We start from the raw sequence: 25,711 nt of genomic DNA on the forward strand, positions 1-25,711 counted from the left end.
GGACACAATTCAATCCATAACATTCCACACTTTGGCCCCCCAAAATTCATGTCGTTGCCACATATAAAACACATTTACCCCACCATATCATAGCAGAAGTCTTAAATCAACTCCAAGTCCAAAATCCAAAAATTCCTTTTCATCTGTGAAATCTAGAATACAAGTTATCTGCTTCCAAAGTACAGCGGTGGAACACGTACAAGCTAGACATTTCCATTACAAATGGGAGAAACTGGAGGGAAAGAAGTGATAATAGGCACCAAGTAAGTCAGCAGAACACATTACATCAGCTCTTAAGGCTTGAAAATAAGCCTATTCTCTGAAACCATTTAGATAATGGCCCTACCCGCCAGACTCTAGGTATTGGCCACATTCTCCAGATTCTGAGTGGAATCGGCCCTGGGCTTCAGCTTGGAATGGCAACTCTGCTCCCTTGAATTTGGGTGACCTCATTATCTTAGTCCATTTGAGTGGCAACTTCACCCTTTGAGACCTCAGAGGTCATGGCCCTACCCTTTGAGACTGAGGCAGCTCTGCTTCCTATGTTCCTTAGACCCTCAGCCCCTCAGGCCTCACCACCCAAGTCTGTCCTGCTCGGGCAAGTGTTCCAAAGCTCTGTAGCTCCACCAAAAAGTGCCTGGAGGCACCCCACTCCACCAGTAAACTTCGGCTGGAAGGCACAGAGCTCTCTTGCTCTGTGGATCAGCAAGCCTAGCTCCACTGACAAGTGCTTGGAGGTACCCCACTCTGCCAGAAAGCTTCCTGCTGAAGGCACTCAGCTCTCTCACTCCGTGGGTCAGCTCCAGCATTGTATTGCACTGGTCTCCTGGTTCTGCTGCTACTTCTCACTGTCTATGCTGTCTCCAGTGTAACAGCTCTCATTTCCTTCTGAGTCCTCACCAGTATTGTCTCTGATGTCCATAATTCCACCAGCAGTCTCTTAGTCTCTTCAAGGCAATCTAGGCTTTTTCTTCCAGCCTTTACCCATTCACAGTTTCAAAACCACTTTCACATTTTAGGTATTTGTCAGAGCAGCACCCCGCTCTCCCGGTACCAAATTCTGTCTTAGTTATCTAGTGCTGCTATAACAGAAATACCACAAGTGGATGGCCTTAACAGAGATTTATTCTCAAACAGTCTAGGAGGCTAGAAGTCGAAACTCAGGGTGCCAGCTCCAGGGGAAGGCCTTCTCCCTCTGTCAGCTCTGGGGGAATGTCCTTGTCATCAACCCTCCCTAGTCAAGGAGCTTCTCAGTGCAGGAACTCTGAGTCCAAAGGATGTGCTACTCTCTTGGCTCTTGTTTCTTGGTGGTAGGAGGTCCTTCATCTCTCTACGTGCTTCTTTTATATCTCAAAGAGATTGACTTCAGACACAACTTAAACTTGTAGATTAAGTGCCTCATTAACATAACTGCCACTAGTCCCACCTCATTAACATCATAGAGGAAGGATTTACAACACATAGGAAAATCACATCAGATGCCAAAATGGTGGGCAACCATACAACACCGGGAATCATGGACTAGCCAATTTGACACACATTTTGGGGGGACACAATTCAATCCATATCAACCAGGCAAAATCCAAGATTTCCAGGGAAGGAATATCCTGTATGATGTTACTCAGAAGTGGATTTATAAACAAAGACAGAGTTTGGCAGGTTGCAGTGGATACTTCAAGTGAGCTTCTCTGGAAAAATGTGAATCACTGAAAAAGCCCTCAGCTGCTCCCGAGGAGAGTCAACACTGAAATACCCTGAATATCTTTGGGTAATAAATCATGCAGAGCCACCCACTGGGTCCTCAGTTCACTGAACACAATTAGGTTTAAGATTTAAGACAAAAGAAAATAGTAATATTTTATAAAATAGTTTATCGTATCTTCTTGTGAGACTATCAGTGTTTGGTAGTTCCTAAGAAGTAAGCCCCACCACATATCTGTCAGCTTGTCATACTCTGGTAGCTTGGGTGTTGCTGTGATACTGGAAGCTTTGCCATCGGGTGTTTCAAATACCAGCAGGGTCATCCTTGGTGGACAGGTTTCAGCTGAGCTTCCAGACTAAGACAGACTAGGAAGAAGGACCTGGCAGTCTACTTCTGAAAAAATTGTCTAGTGAAAACCTTATGAATAGCAGTGGAACATTGTGTGATATAGTGCCAGAAGATGAGCCCCTCAGGTTGGAAGGCACTCAAAATACAACTGGGGAAGGGCTGCCTCCTCAAAGCAGAGTTGACCTTAATGATGTGGATGGAATCAAGCTTTCAGGACCTTCATTTGCTGATGTGTAATGACTCAAAATGAGAAGAAACAGATGCAAATATCAATTAATAATCAGAACGTGGAATGTACAAACTATGAATCTAGGAAAATTGGAAGTCGTCAAAAATGAAATGGAACACATAAACATCGGTATCCTAGGCATAAGTGAGCCGAAATGGACTAGTATTGGCCATTTTGAATCAGAAAACCATAAAGTCTACTATGCCAACCAAAACCAAAAACCAAAACCGTTGCCGTCGAGTCTGTTCTGACTCATAGCGACCCTATAGGTCAGAGTAGAACTGCCCCATAGAGTTTCCAAGGAGCTCCTGGTGGATTTGGACTGCCAACCTTTTGGTTAGCAGCCGTAGCTCTTAACCACTACACTACCCGTGTTTCCTCTACTATGCCAGGAATGACAAATTGAAGAGGAATGCCATCACATTCATCATCAAAAAGAACATTTCAAGATCTATTCTGAAGTACAATACTATCAGTGATAGGATAATATCCACACGCCTACAAGGAAGACCAGTTAATATGACTGCCATGGATTGAATTGTGGCCCCCAAAAATACGTGTATCAATTTGACTAGGCCATGATTCCCAGTTTTGTGTGATTGTCCACCATTTTGTTATATGATGTGATTTTCCTATGTGTTGTAAATCCTGCCTCTATGATGTTAATAGGTGATAGGCGGCAGTTATGTTAATAAGGCAGGACTCAATCTACAAGATTAGATAGCGTCTTGAGCCAGTTTCTTTTGGGATGTAAAAGAGAGAAGCAAGCAGAGACGGGAGTACCTCATACCACCAAGAAAGCAGCACTGGGAGCAAAGCACGTCCTTTGGACCCAGGGTTCCCACACAGAGATGCTCTAGTCCAAGGGAAGATTGAGAGAATAAACCTCTGTTTGTTAAAGCCATCCACTTGTGGTATTTCTGTTATAGCAGCACTAGATGACTAAGACAACAACTATTATTCAAATTTAAGCACCAACCACTAAGGCCAAAGATGAAGAAATTGAAGATTTTTACCAACTTATGTAGTCTGAAATTGATCAAACATGCAGTCAAGATGCATTGATAACTACTGCGATTGGAATGCAAAAATTGGAAACAATGAAGAAGGATTGGTAGTTGGAAAATATGGCCTTGTTGATAGAAACGACGCTGGAGATCGCATGATAGAATTTTGCAAAACCAACGACTTCTTCATTACAAATACCTTTTTTCAACAACATAAACGGTAGCTATACACATGGACCTTGCCAGATGGAATACACAGGAATCAAATCGACTACATCTGTAGAAAGAGATGATGGAAAAGCTCAATATCGTCAGACAAGGCCAGGGGCTGACTGTGGAACAGAATATCAATTGCTCATATGCAAGTTCAAGCTGAAGTTGAAGAAAATTAGAACAAGTCCACAAGAGCCAAAGTATGACCTTCAGTATACCCCACCTGAATTTAGAGACCATCTCAAGAATAGATTTGACACATTGAACACTAATGACTGAAGACCAGATGAGCTGTGGAATGACATCAAGACATCATTCATGAAGAAAGCAAGAGGTCATTAAAAAGACAGGGATGAAAGAAAACACCAAAATGGATGTCAGAAGAGACCCTGAAAGTTGTTCTTGAATGTAGAGTAGCTAAATGGAAAGGAAGAAATGATGAATTCAAAGAGCTGAACAGAAGATTTCAAAGGGCAGTTCGAGAAGACAAAGTAAAATGTTATAATGAAATGTGCAAAGACCTGGAGTTAGAAAACCAAAAGAGAAGAAAACACTTGGCATTTCTCAAGCTGAAAGAACTGAAGAAAAAATTCAAGCCTCAAGTGGCAATATTAAAGGATTCAACAGGGAAAATATTAAATGACACAGGAAGCTTCAACAGAAGATGGAAGGAATACACAGAGTCACTGTATCAAAAAGAACTGGTCTACTTTCAACCATTTCAGGAGGTGGCATATGATCAAGAACTGATGGTACTGAAGGAAGAAGTCCAAGCTGCACTGGAGGCATTGGCGAAAAACAAGGCTGCAGGAACTGATGGAATTCCAATTGAAATGTTTCAAGAAGCAAAAGCAGCGCCGGAAGCACTCACTCATCTATGCCAAGAAATTTGGAAGACAGCTACCTGGCCAACCGACTGGAAGAGGTCCTTATTTTTACCCACTCTAGAGAAAGGAGATCCAACAAAATGTGAAAATTGTTGAACAATATCATTCATATCATACACAAGTATAATTTTGCTGAAGATCTTTCAAAAGCAGTTACAATAGTACATCGACAGGGAACTCCCAAAAATTCAAGCCGGATTCAGAAGAGGACATGGAATGAGCTATATCATTCCTGATATCAGATGGATCATGGCCGAAAGCAGAGAATACCAGAAAGGTTTACCTGTGTTTTGCTGACTGTACAAAGGCATTCAACTGTGTGGATTGTAACAAGTTATGGATAACATTGCAAAGAATGAGAATTCCAGAACACTTAATTGTGCTCATGAGGAACCTATACTTAGATCAAAAGGCAGTCGTTCGAACAGAACAGAGGGATACTGAATGGTTTAAAGTAAGGAAAGGTGTGCATCAGGGTTGTATCCTTTTACCATACTTATTCAATCCAAGAAGCTGGACTATGTGAAGAATGGGGCATCAGGATTGGAGGAAGACTTATTAACAACCTGCATTATGCACATGACACAACCTTGCTTGCTGAAAGTGACGAGGTCTTGAAGCACTTATTGATGGAGATCATAGACCACAGCCTTCAGTATGGATTATGCCTCAACATAAAGAAAACAAAAATCTTCACAAGTGGACCAATAAGCAACATCATGATAAATGGAGAAAAGTTTGAAGTCGTCAAGGATTTCATGTTGCTTGGATCCACAATCAATGCCCATGGAAGCAGCAGTCAAGAAATCAGAGGACGCACTGCATTGCACAAATCTGCTGCAAGAGATCTCTTCAAAGTGTTAAAAAGCAAAGATGTCACTTTAAGGACTAAGGTGCGCCTGACCCAAGCATGATGTTTTCAATCGCCTCATATGCATGTGAAAGCTGGACAATGAATAAGGAAGACTGAAGAAGAATTGACACCTCTGAGTCATGGTGTTGGAGAAGAATATTGAATATACCATGGACTGCCAGAAGAAGGAACAAATCTGTCTTGGAAGAAGTACAACCAGAATGCTCCTTAGAAGCAAGAATGGCAAGACTTTGTCTCACATACCTTGGACATGTTTTCAGAAGGGACCAGTCCCTGGAGAAGGACATCGTGCTTGGTAAAATAGAAGGTCGGCAAAAAAGAGGAAGACCCTCAATGAGATGGATTGACACAGTGGCTGCAACAATGGGCTCAAACACAGTAACGATTTTGAGGATGGCACAGGATCAGGCAGTGTTTCATTCTGTTGTGCATATGGTCGCTATGAGTCAGAATCGACTCAACAGCACCTAGCAAGATAACAATGAGAAGAAGTAAGCCAACAAATGAATTAAGTTTGAACTAAATAATACCTGCAAAGAAAAGGCCAATGATCGGACATTATTGAGAATGAAGAAAGATTTGGCACCCAACAGATTTAACTTCATTTTACATAGAAGTTCCTTGCTAATTTTCAAAGACTTTCGTAAGGAAAAAAAAGTACTTTCATGCTTGGTCCACGCCACCCCATGCAAAGCTACTTGTTACCAGCCTCAAATATGAATCTCAGATTAATGTTAATGATCCTATTAAATCTCTATATAAAGCAAAAGCAATTGGAAAAAGAAGTTTGTATTTTAAACTCCCAAAAGCAGCTTTGACTAATTACTGTTTTCTATTTTTCACCAGAATTTTATTTTTCCAAGAAAAGCAACTACCCTCCGCTGTTGAGTTGATGCCGACTCATAGCGACCCTATAGCACAGAGTAGAACTTCCCCATAGGGTTTACCAAAAGCAACAGGCTTCTGTAAACTTGGAATAACTATAAGGCATGTAATCTTGGCAGAAGTTGAAATGTGCCATGATTAACAAAGGCACACTTTTAAAAAGTTTTTAACTGGTCTTCAGTTTGACACTCAACTCAGGTCAGCTGAGGCATGTTCAATCTCTCCCATATGGGCCATTTCCTTTCTTTCAAGAAAAAAATAATAATTCAAGAAATTGATTTCTGGGGATATACCGGACCTGGGATACAGAAACAGAAGCAATTTATTTTTTTAATCTCTTCTTTTACTTTCTACTTGATTCAATCATTCACATGTTCAATTTCTTTCAGTCACATCAAGTCTTTTTTCTTGAAAGCATCAGGTTGCCCATACACTTTTCACTCAAAGAGTCTCCAAGCCATGGTATTCCACCTGACTCTAAAATAATTCAGTTCTCAGAGGTACCTGGATGACAGATATAATCAGAAACCTTGGGATGGCCACACACACACACACACACACTCACATGGGTAAAAATAGCTTTCTCTTTAGCAGCTTTCAGAAATGGAGTATTATAGTGGGAAGGGAAAAGGAATCACTATGATTAAGAACCTACTAAGTGACAAGGAGCTATGCTAGGCATCTGACTTTCATTAACCTATTTAATCCTCATATATCTCTGTGGTATGCCTTATTCCTACCTTACAGATGAGAAATTAAACCCAGAAAATTATCATCTCTCCAAGGTTATGTAATCTATGCCAAGAAAGTGTCAGGGTAGAATTTGAATGCAGATCTCTAGCATAAAGCCCATGCTTCTCCCACAGCATTGCACTGCCTCCCCTAGGAAATCTCTCCCTGTAAACACTGCTCAGGAGCCCTGGTGGTGCAGTGGTTAAGCGCTCGGCTGCTAACCAAAAGGTCAGCAGTACAAACCCACCAGCTGCTCCATGGGAGAAAGATGTGGCAGTCTGCTTCCGTAAATATTTACAGCCTTAGAAATCTATGGAGCAGTTCTACTCTGTCCTATAGGGTTGCTAGGAATTGGAATCCACTCTACAGCAATGAGTAAACACTGCTCATCTTGCCCTGCATTCCAGTTAGTGTGTTTCCCAGGGGTGACAATATCATCCCTTCTGGATTATCATCATCACTTCTGCCATCCTTTAGCATGGATAATGCAGAGATGCCACCAAGTCTGTTTGCAAGTAGGACAAATATTAAGGTTGTTCTCCATCTTTCTAGCTACCCCAGCTCCTTTCTTGCCCAGGTTGTTTTTGTTGTTGCTGGATGCCGTGGAGTCAGTACTCTTACAGAGTAGAACTGGCACACAGGGTCTTCTAGGCTGTCATCTTTATGGAAGCAGATCACCAGGTCTTTCTCCCACAGAGCCAATGGGTGAGGTCAAACGGTAAACCTTTTGGTTAGCGGCCAAGTGCTTTATTGTTGTGCCACCAGGTACTTATTTTCAAGGAACTCTGTGAAACTGACCTTTGGTGTGGGGACACAGCATAAAAAGATGATAAACTCAACATTGGGTCAACTTTAGCATTTATCATAGATTTTTATGGAAAGTGAACTTTCAGTTACAATTTTGTAAATGCAAAATTATTTCTAAGAAGACCAGAATGTATGCTGAATCATTAATTCTCTGATATCGAAGAATGAGATAGGCAGTATTTGACATTTTAGATAAATATTCAAATTAACGCACAGAGGCTTCAGAGAGTAACTTGCCTCAGTCACACTAAAAAAGAGCCAAGATTCACACCCAGTTCTTCATGACTCCAAATAGCCTGAGGTCCTCCTATTAATGGTGCTCAATTTTAGGATGTATCAGAATCGCTAGAGAGCTTGTACAAAGTACAGATACCCGAGCTTCAACTCAGAACTGTTGAATCAGAAACTCCAGGGTCAGAACATCTGTTTGTTTGTTGTTTTGGTTTTTTAACCAACTTCCCTGGCACCTCTGCTATATACAAAGGTTTGATAACTACATCACAACACAGTGCTGCTTCAGAGTCCTATCTAAAATGATAGAATTATTGGTTCAAGAAATTGCCCTCACTAAAGCAATACAAACTTCTTGGTTAATCCTTTATATCTTATGGGAGTATAGTTACTCCCTGTAAACTACTAAACTCCTAACACCTTGTAAATCTGCACATTGGCTATGATAATATTTTGCATTGATTTGCATGCATTTATTTGTGTTTAATTGGCCTCAATTTAGATTATATCATTTCTTAATAGGTCTTTTGTGTTTGAGAGCTAACTTGCAGAATCCATTGATTTGCTTTCACTCAGCACTCCAAAAATTCTCTGATAAATGTTACAGGCTCTCTTTCACTTTGAGATGTTTTCTTCTGTTGGTGATGTATCTGTTCTTGTTCATCCGCTGTTTTGCCCATCCTTACATCTACCGCCACACCACCACTGCCACAGGCAGGTACAGCGGCAGATTAACTAGAAAACACAGTGTGCATTGGCTTGAATTGAGCAAGGTGCACACAGGCTTGACTGTGTTTATCTGCTTATCTGTGGTGAGCAATTTCATATGGGTTTCACCACATCTTTAATGTGGTAGGGGACATGTGAAATTGTTCCTGCAGATTGGTAGGAAGGCACAATTGGGTCTGAGCATACCTTGTTTATTGGGTAATCCGGCCCTGGGCAGGCATCTAATATATGGCTGACTGGCTATAGGGCCGCTATGAATTGGAATCGACTCCATGCCATCGGGTTTTGGGTGATAATAACAACTGAATATTCCACAGAAACTGCCCTTTAGTTTAAGGGACTTATCTTTTTTCACAAAATAAAAATATTAAGCAAATTTGATATGTCATTGGGACTATATAATATAGTTATATTTGAAGAGAGGGCCTCGATAAGCTGAATAAAGATCTAAGACTGTCAAGTAAAGAAAATGCTTCCCTATTTTCTGAAATCGTATCCCTGATGAGAGCAGCATACATTTCTGTGATCATTGAAAGATAGCACCTGGGAAGTAATATAAGCACTTCGAACTGGTAACAAAGCTATAAATTTCCTTTAGAAAGTTTGGGAATGTTCCCTTAATTTGACATTTCATAGGGAAGTATTTGCCTCTCTTTAATTTGTTTCTAAACACAAGAGACTATTCTATTTATGGCAAGTTACTTATAGCCCAGAGGCAAGAGGGAAACATTGTAAACCCTAAGAAAATTCAGCAGAATGAGAAAACTACGGAGAGAAATTGTTTGATTTCAAGAAACTTCATGGGCATGACTTCTGTAGCCATGGGAAAGCATTTTCTCTGAGATTTGATGATGGAAAGTAGTTATTCAACTCTACCCTCTCAGTCTTATGACACTAAATAAACAATATATGAGTTTATGCAATAAGAAGGAATATGATAAGTTCTTAACAGGGCTTCAAACCAGTTTGTTCCAGTTAGAACCTCTGCTGAGAATTTGCATTTCCACACCAGATATACTGAATCAAAATCTACAGTTTAACAAGATTCCCAGTGAATCTTATTGTATGACAAATTTTGAGAACCACTGCTCTACTAGTAAGGAGCCCTGGTGGTGCAGTGGTTAAAGCAATGACTGCTAACCAAAAGGCTCAAAACAACCAGCGCTCCGTGGGAGAAAGATGTGGCAGTCTGCTTCCATAGAGATTCATACCCTCAGAACCCTATGGGGTTGCTATGAGTCAGAATTGACTCGGCAGCAGTGGGTTTGGCTGGGTTTGATTTGGCTCTGCTAGTGGTTCTCAGCAGAGGTTTGAACTGGAACCAACCTGTTCGAATCCTTGATTCTTAAATCTGAAACAATTAAGTTGTTTATTGGTGGGTCTTCAGTAAAATTTTTGAAACTACAGTGAAACCTGTGACAGCCTTAACTCAACAGACCTGTCTTGTTTTTCCAGCTCTTACAAGTTTTCCACCTTTGACAGGGTGCAGTCTTACCACTTTCTATGGCTCGTTTTAGTGGAAAATACAGATTTCTGCCTTACACAGGTTCTGGCTTTTGCAGATTTTATTGTATATGTTTTTCTTTGCTCTTTTTTATTCCATTTGTTTTCTCTTTTAATTAATGGCTTGTATTAGCAAAGAACACCTTCAGAAAAGCTGGTATCTAACCAAGACCCATTTACTTATTTTGTCTTGTCCTTCAGTCTCATCATTATTAGAAAAGAAGAGGGTCTGCTGTGGGCTCTCCCAGCTCATACTGGCAGTTAATACAGAGGACACAAGGAAAAACTTTGTGCCCCCTTTTAGCAGTCTGCTGTCTTACATCACACTGACACAAAAGAGCTGATAACAAAACAGTTTCAGGAATCAGCTCCTGTTTATGATCTATTGCTATTCTTACAGGAATTAATTTCAATTCATCACGATTTCCTTTAAAGGAATTCAGTGCTGTCAAGCATTAAGAGATGAACAAGACTTAAGGAATTTACAAACCAGAGAGGGGAACTTAAGCTCTGACTTTAAGAGTGAATCTTCAGAGTCAGTGTTTCTCCAAGTATGGTCCTTAGACTCTCTATATCAGACCTATCTGGGGAGCTGGTCAGAGGCTAGCGAGGGGGAAGGGCAGAGTGAGGCACTTGCCCCCAGGCACAAGTCCAGGGTGGCGCCAGGCAGGCGCAGAATGACATTCCTAGGCACCACAAATATGGAAAGCACCTGACTGAGGCAGCCAGACAAGAGAGGGGAAGGTGTACAGTTTCTGCTGTCAATGTCTATTCATCTTGAAATTGGGGGCAGGGTGCAATTTAGAGATTGCCCATGGGCACTGGAATGGGGTGCGGGGGCGGGGTGCAATTTATCAATTGCCCCCAGGCACTAGTTACCCTCAATAGTCCCCAGAGCTGGTTAAGAAGCTTAACTTCCTGGGTTACACATCAAACCTCCTGAGTCAGGATCTCTGAAGGTAGAGGAATGAAATAATTTTTAAGCAAACCAAACCAAAACCATTGCCACTGAGTAGATTCCAACTCAAAGCGACCCTATAGGACAGAGTAGAACTGCCACATAGGGTTTCCTAGATTTTTCTCATGCCCACACAGTTCGCAAACCAATGATGTAGAGAATGCCCTGGGCAGTTATAAGAGGAAATGAGTTACAGTCAGTTGTTCATGTTAATACTCCTCCTAGAGAAGCCCTCCTCTTTGTGTATGTGTGTAAGATGAACTAGGGGACTTACCGTAAATGCAGACTCCTGGGTATGCGCCAGTCAGTTCTTACGGACTGGGTTTGGAATGGGGCCAGGAATCCACATTTTTCACATGCATACTGGTGATTCCAATGCAAGTTCCTTCGTGGCTAATACTCTGAAAACTCAAGTACCACTGAGTCCATTTTGACTCATGGCAACCCCACGTGTGTCAGAGTAGAACTGCACTCCGTCATGCTTTCCATAGCTGATTTTTTCGAAGTAGATCACCAGGTCTTTCTTCTGAGGTCCCTCTGGGTGGACTTCAAACCGCTAACTTTCCAGTTAGCAGCCAAGCATCTTAACTGTTTGCACCACCCAGGGACTCCCAGAACTTTGAAAAGCCCTGGTCAAAACCACTGGCCTTTTGGATGGCAGTTGGCCGTTACATCAAGAACTCTATTTAGGATATGACAACATGTAAAGATTATTGGAGATTATTATTTTGTTAGAAGTTATAGTTGTATGGTGAAATTCCTGACAAGGCAAGTCATATTTTAAGGCATAGTTAATAGAGTAAATGGGATCAGCATTTCACATTGTGGTTTTAATTCAATTAATTGATTTATTGCAATTGAGTATAATTAACTACTATCTGAATCAGAAACCTCAAACTTTATTTAACTGCACTATGTTCATTTGGATATACCCTCTAATTTTAAAATATAAGTCTTTAAATAGAACATAGATTGAGACATTATCTCCTAAAATAGTAATACTGAAAATGTATCATCTTGGTGCTCTCCAATATTGTACAGGTTGTCTGAAAATATAATACAGTATAACAGTATCCTCTACCTTTTAAAAGCATTTAAAAAAAATCAAAGACAAAAGAAAAATCTATGTATAATAGTTGACTTCCTACATGAGGAACTCTATTGCTGGGAGGGTGTAGACTGAAGTCATCACCCCCTCTTGCTCTCCAGTAGCCAGAAGTCATTTCAGGCCAAAGTCAAACACTCCACTGAACCCTAAATAAATTTCCCATGCAGGCTCAAAAAGAGCCTACTACAAATTAAATTATTAAAAAAGAGTGAACTTGTCCAAATTTTAGATAAACTTATCCAAAATCCAACACACATCTGTTGCACAACTGACATGAACTATCAAGAGGGAAAACATTTAACTGTGAAAGCAAACATTTAGCATGCACATGACTCATCAGATTAGAAGAGCTGTTTTGAAGAATTTCCCTAGGACACTTTATCAACCTTATTAATTCAAGATGTCAAAAAAGCATTGAGAATTGACCTGACTTCTGAATTATTTTCAGAATTGCAGTAACACCCCCCTGAAAAGGCCGACCCTAAAGTGGAGAAAAATGGTAACTCAGTGACAGAAGGATGTTAACTTCGATATGTAGATTTGAGTCCCTTCCTCATTCGTCTTCACTGAACTCCCAGAATGGCCCCTGAACATGGTCTTACCCAATACAGATAAGACATGATTTCTCTGACTTCCTGAGAACAACTTCTTATTACTCAGTAAAAAAAAAAAAACCTGGGGTAGCTCTTTCACAGGGAGAGGAAGCCTGCTATAAGAATCAAGAATAGAAGAAAGTGTCCTTGTTTAGAGAGTCTGTCTCTGCTACTATATTATAATGTAAAACCATAAACTAATTTTCTCTGCTCTTAACTTTCTAAACATTCAACCTTACTTGTCTTTTTCTCACTGTTAACATACCCTGGTGGTGCAGTGGTTAAGAGCTCAGCTGGTAATCAAAAGGTCAGCAGTTCGAATCTACCAGCTGTTCCTTAGAAACCCTATGGGGCAGTTCTACTCTGTCCTATAGGATCACTATGAGTCAGAATCAACTCGACGGCAACGGGTTTTGGAACATACCATATCAGCTATAGGGTAAAATTCTGTCTTATTATAATAGGTTGAAACTGAGAAAATTTTATTAAAATTGTATTTTCTGAGAAAATGGAAAATGCCAGTTTAAGCTAAGTGTTTTTGAGTGGAGGGAGAAGTAAAGTATATGTTCCATCTGAATAATCGTAATAAAAGCTAAAACTTCCAGTGCTGTTCCCTTTTTTCTTTATAAATAAATTAGAATATTAAAAAGCCAATTAAAATCCTGTAAAAGTGCATGAGCTCATCTAATTCTCTTACTAGCAATAACTACCATTTATTAGAATGAGATTACATAAAATTTTTATTTTGTTTTACCTATTACAAATTTGCTTAATTCGTCATTTTCCAATTGTGTGTGTGCTGCTTGTTAATCTGGGCCAGTTAACCAAATTGTTTAGAACTAGAGCTCATAAGACCTGTTTGTAAAGGCTGATAATTTTGCTGTTAATTTGCAAAGGCTGTGTAAAGCCTGATAATTTTGCACGGAAGACAGTTATTTCCCAGCCAAGAATTGAAACTATCACCACGTATAAACACAAAGCTGCCTTAAAGGGGATAAGGGGACAAGAGCGTGTGGATAACTGACTACAGCTCCTCAGGAAAGGTTCAAAATGCATGCCTTCCTGGTTATTGGAACTGACTTTTTCAAATGTTTATCAGGTTAAGAGGAGCCAGAGTTATGCTAAATTGGCTTTGAATTGCATGAAATAAAGCAGATGGCTATTGAGTAGATGTCTTCTTTGGGTACTATGAATACAACTAAAACCAGTTTTTGAGAATATAATGAAAAAACCCAGTGCAAAAAAGAACAATGTGATGATGATCTTTGTATATTGATCTATATTTGTGTTTCAGCTGTTTGAAAAAGTCAAAGAAGTTTGCCCCAATGTGCATGAGAAGATCAGGGCCATTTATGCAGATCTCAGTCAGAATGACTTAGCCATTAACAAGGAGGACATGCAGGAGCTTCTGTCCTGTACAAACATTGTCTTCCACTGTGCAGCAACTGTGCGCTTTGATGACCATCTGAGGTACATTCCCATTTCCTTATCATGGCTTGTATGTATACGTTTGTGCACACGTGTGTGTGTGTGGTTTCTGTAAAATAATGCTATACATTCTCAGTGAAAAAAAATATATAAAGAAGAAAGTAAAACTTCTCTAAAATCCCACCATCCAGAGATGGACATTAAACATTGTAGAGAACATTCATCTCGACTTTTCTTTATGCATCCCTAATAATACAGATATATGTTCAATTAAAATGACATCATATTGAGAATGATGTTTTGCAGCTGGCACAATTATATTTCTGTATATCTTTCATTGTTAATAAATATTCTATCATAATTTATAATGACCAGATGGCATTCCATTGTACATGTATATTATAATATACTCAACCAAATCTATTGGATGGACATTTGGGTTGCTCTAATTTTTCACTATTATAAATAACTCTGCAATGGACATCCTTGTGCATACATTTTTTTTACACCTTTGTGTTTTCTCCTTTGAGTAAATCCCCAAAGTAGAATTGTCAGCTGCGTACCAGATGTGCCCAGGTTATGAACAGTTTCTTTTTAACATGGAATTGCATGTTTTAATTTTTTTCTTTGATGATTAGAAAGGTTGACGATGTTTAAATATTTATTGGCATTTTCCTCTTTGTTAAAATGCTTCTTCATGTTCTTCGCGAACTGTTCTATTGAAACATTCTTTTTCTTGTTGATTTTAAGACGTCTTGGAATATTTAGTATATTAACCTTGTATCTTTTACAAGGCTTAAAATATTTTTAACAGTAATCATTTGCCTTTAAATTGGGAATAAATATTCAATACCGTTAAATAACTTTTCCAAATATCTATAGATGATCACATAGTTTTTCTCCTTTTGAGTTAAAAAATTACATTTAATAGAGTTCCTGATACTGGATAAGCCATGTATCCCTGGAATGAACTATTTCTTTGTCATCACATATTGTGCGTACATAGCCTTATATTCCATTCACTAAAATTTAGGATTTTGACCTCAGTTTTTATGTCTGACCTGTATCTTTGCAGTAACAACTCATATTGTTGTTTCCCCCCAATTTATTTGTATTTTCCAACTTCTTGAGATAGATACTTAATTTATATATTGTCATTCTTTTAATGACTGCTTATAAAAGCCCCTTTATAAATTCAGAGGATTGTGGTTTCTTTCCAGATGATTTAGAACCAAGTGACTTCTAAGCACAATATGTACAGTGCTTTAGTGAACGGATTTATGTACACAGAATGTGCCAACAACACATAACACATTCCAAGTCCCACATAACTGCAGCCATGACCCATACTTTTATTCCTGGTCCTTTGAGGCAGCCACCAAAATCCGACAGATATGCTAATTATTGGAGTAGGTGCAATTATAATAAGGCAGGATGCTGAATTACCTCATTGCATTTCCTTCTGCTTAATCTTCTCTAGACATGCCATGCAACTTAACGTCATTGCCACCCAGCAGCTCTTGCTTATGGCCAATCAGATGACAAAGCTCGAAGCCTTCATCTATATCTCTACTGCCTTTTCAAATTGTAACCTGAAGCACATCGATGAAGTGATCTATCCATGCCCTGTGGAGCCAAAAAAAATAATTGACTCCATGGAGTAAGTTGGGCCAAGTGAGGAGCCAAGGGGTGGGCATATTGTTGATTCTTTGTAGATATGCATTAATGAGGTAATAAAGTGGGACACCCTTGAAACAGTTTGCTTTGAAATGGTGCTGCCTTTAGCTACGCTGTTACCTTCTATTTCCTTCTTTCTCAATTTGGGAATATACTGCTGTGGAAAAGTGGTAGGGGAAGGGACTAAAAATTCCTAAAGATTAAATCGTTTAGAATTGCATGAGGTATTTGGAATACTAGAGATAACAGTGGTTTCTCAGGTTCTTAATTAACTCAGCATTGCCGTTAGATAAAGACAACACAGTACAACAGTTAAGAACATGGTTTTGGAATCAGAAAGACAGGGTTTGACTTATGGCTGCACAACTTACTAGCTGTGTGACATTGAGAAAGTTACTTGACCTCTCTGAGCCTCAGTTCCTTCATCTGTAAAATGGAGGGTAATAATAGTGGCTATTTTATAGCAGTGATGATGAATTGAGTTATATAAATGACTTACGGCAGTGTCAGGGCATGTTTAATAAAAGGTTATTAGTAAAGAACAATTAAGAGAGAACAGGAAGGTGTCGGTCTCTTGACCTATTCAGCTGACATATACTTTCTTTACGTCCCATTGTGCAGGAGAAACAGTGTCTAGTAGTTTTCTCTTCCTGCCAACTGTAACAGGAACCACTTTGTTGTAAGGAAATGGCCCTGGTCTCAGAAAAAGTATGGTTCTATTTTCTGCTTCTTCACTCTTCTTCCCCATTTTATCACGTTTACCTTGTGTTTGCTTTTTTTTAACTCTGACTGCATAAAAAGTGTTACAGCACAGAAAATTGACTGTTTCACAGTGAATTTGTCGATTATAATACTGTATTTCCATTTAAAATAAAATTGTCTAAAACGAAGCTTTAGCTAAATCAAGAGTTCATTCCCTTCAGGGCAATCATTTTTGTCTCCTATAGCTCTGACAACAGATATTTTTACCTGTCATTTAAAAATATCCAGGACAAAGAAAAATGAAAGTCATCTAAAGAACCTGGAGGTTACTTAAAGCTGCTAATAAATGATTATTTACTTAGTTGATGCAAAAGAGCTTTTTCAGAGTCCAGAGTTTGTCAGGATAGTTGGAGAAAATGAGAGTATACTCTGATGCCCAAAGTCGATGCAGGGAAGTCGATGTATAAAGCCTTGGAGTGTTTTCAGGATAGAATTGATTTATCAGTTAGCTGCCCTCCCTACAGTGTTGTCTTCTGGCAAATTTGGTGCTTACATATTTGATACGCCCCAGAAAGCGGCAGACCCTCCCTTTGATTTCAGACCATGCCTCTGACTTTCCAGTGATTCCCTCCACTGCTGATCCCTCTAATACCTGACAGATATCATAGTGCAATTTGAGGCTGCAAAGGAGCCTCTAGAGTTCACCAGAGAAAAGACGCAGAAAATGAAGGTTAAGTTTACCCATATTGAGAGGCTTCTCCAGGTACTCCAGACCACTTCCTCCCTCCCAAACTATTTCCAGACACTAAGTCTAGGTTTCAGAGAGGAATAAACTCACCTCCAAGAAGAGGAATTAATTTATCTTCAGGTATTCAGCATTTCCCACACTCCCCTAACTATATGTCAACCAGGGAAAGCAAGTAATTACTACATGATTCATGATCAAACTGTAATTAACATTTTTATAATGTTTTAAGTGATGTCTGTTATTTACCTCTCTGAGGATAACAATTATTAAAACAAATATGCAGCCAAACAGAACCAGGAATGAAATTATATTTTCTCTCAACAAAATACACTTTGAATTCAATTAAGGAATTAAGGTTGTTAACAACAACAACAAAAAAGAAAACAGGGAAAAAGTCATATCCACCATTTATTAATTCAAAACTTCATGTTCAGGACCACCTGTCAGCTTCATCTCTCACCTCGGCCCTTCTATCTGTGCTGCAGCCACACTGGAGTAATTACTCCTCTCTCTCATATGCTTTACCTTTCTTATGATGCTCTTGTTCTTGGAACTTACTTCCACTCTCCTTCACCTGGTTAATTCATAAATAGATTTCAAAGCTCTCCTGGGAAGCCGTCTAGCTTAGGCCCTTCCCCTATGCTCCCATAGTACCCTGCAATCATCTTATCATTGCTCTTAACACCGGTCATTCTAAATATCTGGTTACTTATCTATATTCTCCATTAGACAATAAGCCTCTCAAAAGAATCGACTCTTACTCTTCTTTGTGGTCTCCAGTGCCAGGGCACACCTGTTGCCTTTGAGGTTCCTGACTCATGGCACCTCTATGTGTGTCAAAATAGACTGTGTTCCGTAGGGTTTTCAATGGCTGATTTTTTTGGAAGTAGATCAGCAGGACTTTCTTCTGAGGTGCCTCTAGCTGAGTGCATTAAGTTTTCAGAACTAACTGAAAGGTTGGAGTTTTGAGTCCACTCAAAGGCACCTTGGAGAAGAGTACTGGCGATACTACTATGACACACTTGGAGCCGCCATGAGTCAGAATCAACTGGACTGCAACTGGTGCCAGCACATAGGAGCACTCAAATATTTGCTGAATGAGTGAAAAGCTTCTGATGGAGGTGAAAAGCTTCTGATGACTCTGGATGACCATCGTTGGTAGTGTTCTGGCTATTTTTTGTTTGGTAATTTTTTGACAGAAACAAGAATAGATGACTGAATTGATAGCAAGCTGCTGTTTTGGGATGTGAAAGTCTTATGTGTAAAATACCTGTATGCCCATACCTTACCTTGTTTCTGTTTTCCCATGTCTTCTTAAACTCTGGATAAAACCTATATATTAAGTTTTAAATAAAGTTTTTAATAAAGCCAAGCAACCGCTCTCCAACTACACCATCATTTATGACTGTTTCAACAATTGAATTTTCTAAAGTTTTAGAATAACAAATTACATTAAGGATTCCAAATAAAGTCCACTTCAATCTAGGCTTAGCTGGTTTATTTTAAGAAAACATTGTTTTCTCTGATTTCTTTTTTACATAGCAATTAGCCTGTGGATAAAATAAGATGACTTTCTAAGATTTTTAAGTTTCTATTTCACTTGGAAGTTTTTATTAACAATGATAATAGTAACCCCATGGGTCTAGCAGCTGTCATTGCTCTTAGTATTCCAGAGAATCTCGTTTTTTAGAAAGGAACCAGTTAGACAACAAGATGACCTTGAAGCTGTGCTCTGGGCTTTATGGTCTCAAAAAATGCCCTGAAAAGGTAAAATAGAACTTTTCTTTTCCAGTTTAATGGGGATGCCAGTTCTGGGAAACAAAAATGGATTTGCACTTTTTGCCAGGAACTTTCCCAATTGCTCAGCCCAAATGATACCACCAGTTGATTCAATAAAGGGAGTGAGGCTGTGAGCCTAAACCCCACATCTCCCGCCCCGTCCCATCCTCTGCAGGGTCAAGGCCTCCACTGGTTCTGCCCACCCCATTTTCTGTCCATCCCACAGCTAAGATTGCAGGTCTTGGCTCCCTTCCTTTCAGCCCATATCTGAAATCTCCAAGAATTACCTTTGTCCTGAACCATTCATTCCAGAAGATGAAATTTGATTGTGTTAACATAAGAAATGTTAACATGTTGGCAAAAACATATTTTAATAACAACTTAAATTAGGAGTTGATCCTTTCAATTACTAGGACAAGGGTGACCAATAATCAGTGCTAAGCAACTAATTTCTGTAACTCTCATACCTGCAGTTGTCTTCTCTACCCCTCATCCCAACCAGTACATTTTGTCATATAACATTCTGTCACCAATCTTACTCATCTCTATCTTTGTATTACTAGCTTCTACATATTTGTTAATATTTACCTTGAGAAATTCATGTGCAGAAATGGATCAGAGATTGCCAATGAAATTCTAGTTTTCCAGAATATCAGCTTAAGTAGAATGTCTGTTTTTCTAAACGCAAAGAGTTTAGTTGCTAAACAAAAGGTCAGCAGTTCAAATCCACCAGCCTCTCTTTGGAAACCCAATGGGGCAGTTCTACTCTGTCTTACAGAGTTGCTGTGAGTCAGAATTGATTCATTGGCAGTGGATTTGTTTTTTTGTTTGTTTGTTTGTTTTGTTTTGTTCTGTTTTTGACCAGGAAAGATAGACCTTTGGGGTTGGTGCTTTCTGTATTTTTTAGGCCAAGTTAACTTCCTCAGCGTAGAGGAGGAAATGGGACATATTAAGTCTGGTAAAGTTGGAGGGGGTAGAAACACTCTGTAAAGAAAGGCATGTGAGATAGACTTGGAAGAATGCGTACAGTGTGGATAGGTGGAGATGGGGGCACATATTAGGAAAATGAATGGTGCAGGAAAACCTGAGATATTTTTGGGAAATAGCTAGAAATCCGCTTTTAAAGGGCAGCACGTACGTTATCGTGTAGGGGAACAGTTGAAGATCTAGCTGGAAAAGTAGGCTGGGGCCATAATGTGGAGATTTTGAATACCATGCAGAGGAATTGTATTTAATTTTGTAGAGAGTGGGGAACCATTGAAGGAGGGCAGTGGGGTTGTGGGGAAACGGGGCTGGGGGAGGGTGTTGTTTTGTTTTAAGCCAGGAAAGACTCTAATGAAAGAGGCTCTTATTATGGTGGTAGTGGGGGTTGGGGGTGGATTAGCATGGGGAGTAGCCAGAGGAGGAGCAATCCATTAGCTGAGATGGAGTAAAATGGAGTACTAGAATTGGGAGCAGTAACAGATGGAAAATACATCTATGTGTTTTGGGGGGAAAAACAATACAACTTGGCTACTACTTTATATATGGAGTTACACGTATCTAATCAGCCATCAGATTTAAAAAAAATTGTTGCTGTTGAGTTGATTCTGGCTCTTTTGCACTAAAATATGTATAACTTGCATAACCATCTAATACCAGGGATTTAAATTTTTTTTAAGTTCCATTCTATTGAAATTTTTACTCCAAGGAGGAATGTCTTTTTTAGATTTAACCTCAATTTATTCAAATCCTAATGACTTAAGTTTGTCTGGTAGAATTCTTTTAAAGCAGTGATTCTCTAATTTTCCTGAATATAAGAATCACCAGAGTGTGTTAAAAATACAGGTGATCAGACTATCTTCTCCGAAGTTCTAAGATTGTACCCAAGAAGGTGGATTTTTAATAGGAATCCCAAATAATTTTTATTTGTGATTAGGCAATTTTGGGGCATACTGCCTTTAAATGCTGTTTCATTTAGCAGCTTTCATTTAAAGTAGGGATCATTCTTATTCAAAAATCAATGCACCCTGTTTTTGTTTTTTTTTTTTCCCTCACTTTCTGTTGTCTTTCAACTCCTAGATACTTTAATTAGAATAGAAAGTTTCCAATAGATTTATACCTTTTGAAAATCACACTCTTGAAGCTATCCAGCCACCAGAAGACACAGCTAATCTGACATGTAAAAAGAAAAGGTGTTTCAGTCAAACACTGAAGGCAATTGGCTGTGGTGGATGTACCGAGGTAAAGAGTGCCAGAAGCAGGGAAAATGAAGGCTGCATGCAGCCCACAGCAGTGGCCCCAATAATGGCCTGTTGGGAAAGATGAAAGGAGGTCAACTGTAGTTCTGCCTTTCTGTTAAAGAACACATGGTTAACACTAAAAAAACTGCATCTGTTTTAGAGGAAAGAAAAAAGCTAACTCTAGCATTTGTGCTTTAATTTTCAGTCTTGTGCAGTCTGCATGATGGTATCTAAGTGGCTGGCAAAAAAAAGAAAAAGAAAATTCTGTGAAATGTAATATTTAATATCACCAGGCTTTAAATGTAGGTCAGAGCAGGGTCAGATTGTCTCTTAAACAGACTGGGTAGTTTTCATGTTGCCAGGCCACTGGCTAGGCCTTTCATTGTCTAGCACAGGGCTGGCCTACAATAGGTGCTCAATCAAAGTCTGGATGGAGCTACAGAGGCCAACTCACCATAAGCCGCAGAACAGAAGTACCCTCATCCTCAATAAAAAGTTTAAATTTACTATGAAGCCAGTTGGTCTCCTGAGGTTGGCCATCATTGGCCTTTCAGCTTCTCAACACTTTTCACCACTGCCATTAGAAACTTTAACTTCTGGTTTTGCTTCCTTTTCTACACAGATCTCGTCTTCCTTCCTTCCCCACATTCTCCCTACAACCTTGCCTCCTTCCAAGCTTATCTGTTCTCTCTTATCATCATTCGTCTCTGCTTCCCCAAACCTTATATGGTACCTAAATCGGCTAACCAAGACTACCACGTGGAAGAGCATCTGTTTATTGAACAAATTAGCTGTTTCCTGGGGGCAAAAATGTGATTAGACACAAAGATCAAAAACATAATCCCTGCTCTCCTCGACTCATTATCTAGTGGGGAAACAGACATATCAGCAAGAACACGTAGCAAGTACATACATACATACTGCAATTATTACTAAATGCAATAATCAAGGGAAGAACATAATCCAGACTAGACAAGGACAGAGCAAAGGTTATCACAAGGCAGTGTGTCCACTACTTACCTCACAGAAAGAAGCTTTCCTGGTATACCCCTAGGCTGCCCTACCTGTTGCATAGGAAAATTAGGAGAAAAAAGCACTTACTCCTTTTGTGATTTTGTCTGATAAATGCATAGATTGTGAAATTATTAACAAAGTTATAAGGTTGATTCAATAAGTTTCAAACCAAAAAGATAGTAATATTTAGAGGAAATTCTGTGTGTGTGTGTGTGTGTGTGTGTGTGTGTGATTGCTTTCTGGAATAAATGACTAGGCTTCTTTTGAAGCAGTTTAAGGAGACATTTAGAATTTATCCACAAGAGCCCGTGGGTCCAGAACATCTTTTTAAGTACACTGATAGGCATTTGATTAATTTCAGAAATATACTTTGATTTATATAGTGTCTCTTTCCCATGCTAACTTATATACTGTTAACAAAGAAATTTAGGACAAACAAAAACAAACAAAAAAGCAGCAACCCAAACCTTGGTTAAGAAGAGCATGAACTGAGTATAGGCCCTGAAAAGGCCATCCCTCAACCAGTGCAAGCGCATATTTGTTGCCACTAATTTCCTCTTTGAACCCAGGAAGTGGCTGGGTGAGACAGCATATGGTCTGTTTGACTATATTAGAAAAGATAATTTAGAACCAACTATTATTACCTGTGTGGAGCCCTGGTGGTGCAGTGGTTAAGAGGCTGGCTATTAACCAAAAGGTCGGCAGTTCGAATCCACCAGGTGCTCCTTGGAAACCCCGTGGGGCAGTTCTACCCTGTTCTATAGTGTTGCTATGAACTGGAATCAACTGGACGGCAACAGGTTTGGGTTTTTTTTTTTTTTTTTGTGTTCTTGTTTTTCTGAGTATTACCTATATGGATATATGCTTTTTGGTTGTTTTATTAAAAATAAGTACCCTTGTTTGGAAGCTTAGCATATTGGCTCATTTTGTTTTGTCATGTAGCTTTAGGTGAAGTTGTGAGTCCTCATGAAAACTGAGAATTTAGAACAGATGTAATTATTGACATTTTTCACAAGTTAAAATGGAGGGACCAAGAAGATAATATAATAGAATACAGGTAGAGCTAAGAATGGTAGAAGCAGATCGTCCACAGAACACTACAACATCTTTTGCATTTGCATTCTTAGAAATCTATGGAATCAATATCTTTTCCACTAACACTGACATCAGGAACAGCAATAGGTGCCAGCCAGGTAACATACAGTTCAAGTACATTAAGAGTTTCTGATGTTTTCTTAGAATTTGTTTTCTTTACCACCTTATTAAAATTAGGCTCTATTTCTTCTAGATCTAGTTTTTGTAACCTATATATTTTAGGAGAGAGAAAAATTGTCTCAGATCAGTCAATCCAATGTTGGCCCACAAATAAGATGAGGTGGTGGGAATCTTATATTAAAAATGGGGAGGCCCTTCATTGCCCCACACTCTCTCCCCACCACAAGGTAGACATATAATTGGAATATCTTCTATTTCTCTAAGTATTAAGAGTTGTTTTTAATTCTAGAAACCCATCAACCTTTCCTAATTCAATTTAACTCAAAAGGCATTTGAGTATCTAGAATATGCTCAGCACCAACAGAGGCAGGACAAGGGAATCAATGCTCATGTTCTACCCCTAATATCAAAGGAAACTTATTGGAATTGAGAGTTGTGTTTCTAAGACTTCAAATTAAGCAAATCGTAAAGATCAACAGTTTGTCATGGGAGCAAAGTGAGAATAGTTCATATTTTCTATAATCAAAATTGTATGATTATGCTCTGTCCTATAAAATAGGAATAAATGTACCAAGTACCTTGATTATAAAAATCCCATTAACATACAAGCAGCATAATTTTTAAAAATGATGTAAAAAGTTTAAACAAATAGATCTGTCAGCTAAGAGAAATATTAAATATTTAATTGACAATAATTTTATTACTCTCTCAGAGAAGTATAGATAGACTTTTAGATGATTAAAATGGTCTGACAGCTTTTTTAAAAAGATTAGGTTGATGCCATGGTAACTCAGTTATTCCTAATACATGTCTCCCTTGTAAGTGGAAGTATTCCATAATTGTGCTATTAAAGTTGCTTCACAGTACTATGATCACTTCACTTGACAGACTACTGATAGTTATTAAAGCACTTTAGAATTCATTGGAAATCTCTGGAAATAACTACCAGGTTATTAGCATAGACTCTAAACGGACTTCCAAAATACATTTCATAGATTTGCTAAAATCAATTGTAAGTCTGCCAAATGTAGTTGCTTTTATTGCTTGAGGCACTGAATAAAATTTTTAAAAAATTAAAAGTTGAAGTTTTCATGATTGATGCAGTAGGGTTTACCTGGACAACACTGAATGAGTGGGGCTGCCCCTGAGGCACCTTGGAGGAAAGAGCCCCTGAACTCCATGAGGACAGTTACCTGCCTACCTGAGCACAGCACCTCATGTAGTACTGGGCATATGATTAGCATTCAAAAGTGTGTTCAGTGAATGTGTTTGTGAACCTGTTGGAGAGAAAGTAATTAAAGATAATTGGAGATTACATTTAATAAAGTAATAAGGTAGTAGATTGTATATCTACTAAATTAACCAATCTATCTACCTACCTATCTATTGGCAGGAGGAAGTAGCATTTGACTGGTAAGACTGAGCTTAGCAGTGGTAAGCAAGGAGCTCTTCACGTATGATTTGGACAGGTACACATTTATTCTTGGTATCCTGTGACTGGTCTCAATTCCAGAACTTAAGTTAGAAGATGGAAGTTTTGTATGATTGTCTGCATCTTCCACATTTTATTTTTGGTCTACTGTCTAGCGTATGTTGTTACAATTCTTTTTCCTCTACCTTCAGGTGGTTAGACGACTCTATTATTGAAGAGATCACACCCAAGTTGATCGGGGATCAACCCAATACTTACACCTACACCAAGGCCTTGGCAGAGATGGTGGTGCAACAAGAGAATGGGAACCTAAACGTGGCCATCGTAAGGCCCTCCATTGTGGGACCAACCTGGCAGGAGCCTTTCCCAGTAAGCCCACTTGCCTGGATTTTGTACTTTGCTTCCAAACCATAATCCTTTCAGCCCAGTTACTTTCTGATGTCTTTCCCTCCTCCCCTCTTTCTCAGGATCTACAGCTGAGTGCACTAAATCAAATATAAATCCATTTTATTAGGGCAGAATTCATGTTTGGTTCAGAATTTATCCAGCATGAGTCTCATCTGGTATTACACTGACTATCCTAGAGATGGGATGGACATTTCAGATTAGCTTTTGATTAACTCTAGTGTCAAGATTTCCATGGAAGCCCCCAAATAAGTAAAGCATTACTCAAGAAGAAGAACAAAGT

At 39.1% G+C, this 25,711-nt stretch overlaps 1 protein-coding gene across 1 annotated transcript in view; it reads left to right on the top strand.

Moving 5' to 3' along the window:
• Positions 1 to 25,711, top strand: part of FAR2 (fatty acyl-CoA reductase 2) — a 64,647-nt gene that overhangs the window by 8,596 nt on the left and 30,340 nt on the right. The window contains exons 2-4 of the mRNA XM_004383610.2: positions 14,101 to 14,276; positions 15,715 to 15,894; positions 25,215 to 25,392. Of these exons, the coding sequence (XP_004383667.1) occupies positions 14,101 to 14,276; positions 15,715 to 15,894; positions 25,215 to 25,392 (534 nt within the window). The remainder of the gene's footprint in view (positions 1 to 14,100; positions 14,277 to 15,714; positions 15,895 to 25,214; positions 25,393 to 25,711) is intronic.

This window comes from Trichechus manatus, unplaced genomic scaffold (genome assembly GCF_000243295.1).
Source record: "Trichechus manatus latirostris isolate Lorelei unplaced genomic scaffold, TriManLat1.0 scaffold00112, whole genome shotgun sequence".
NCBI classification, from domain to species: Eukaryota; Metazoa; Chordata; class Mammalia; order Sirenia; family Trichechidae; genus Trichechus; species Trichechus manatus.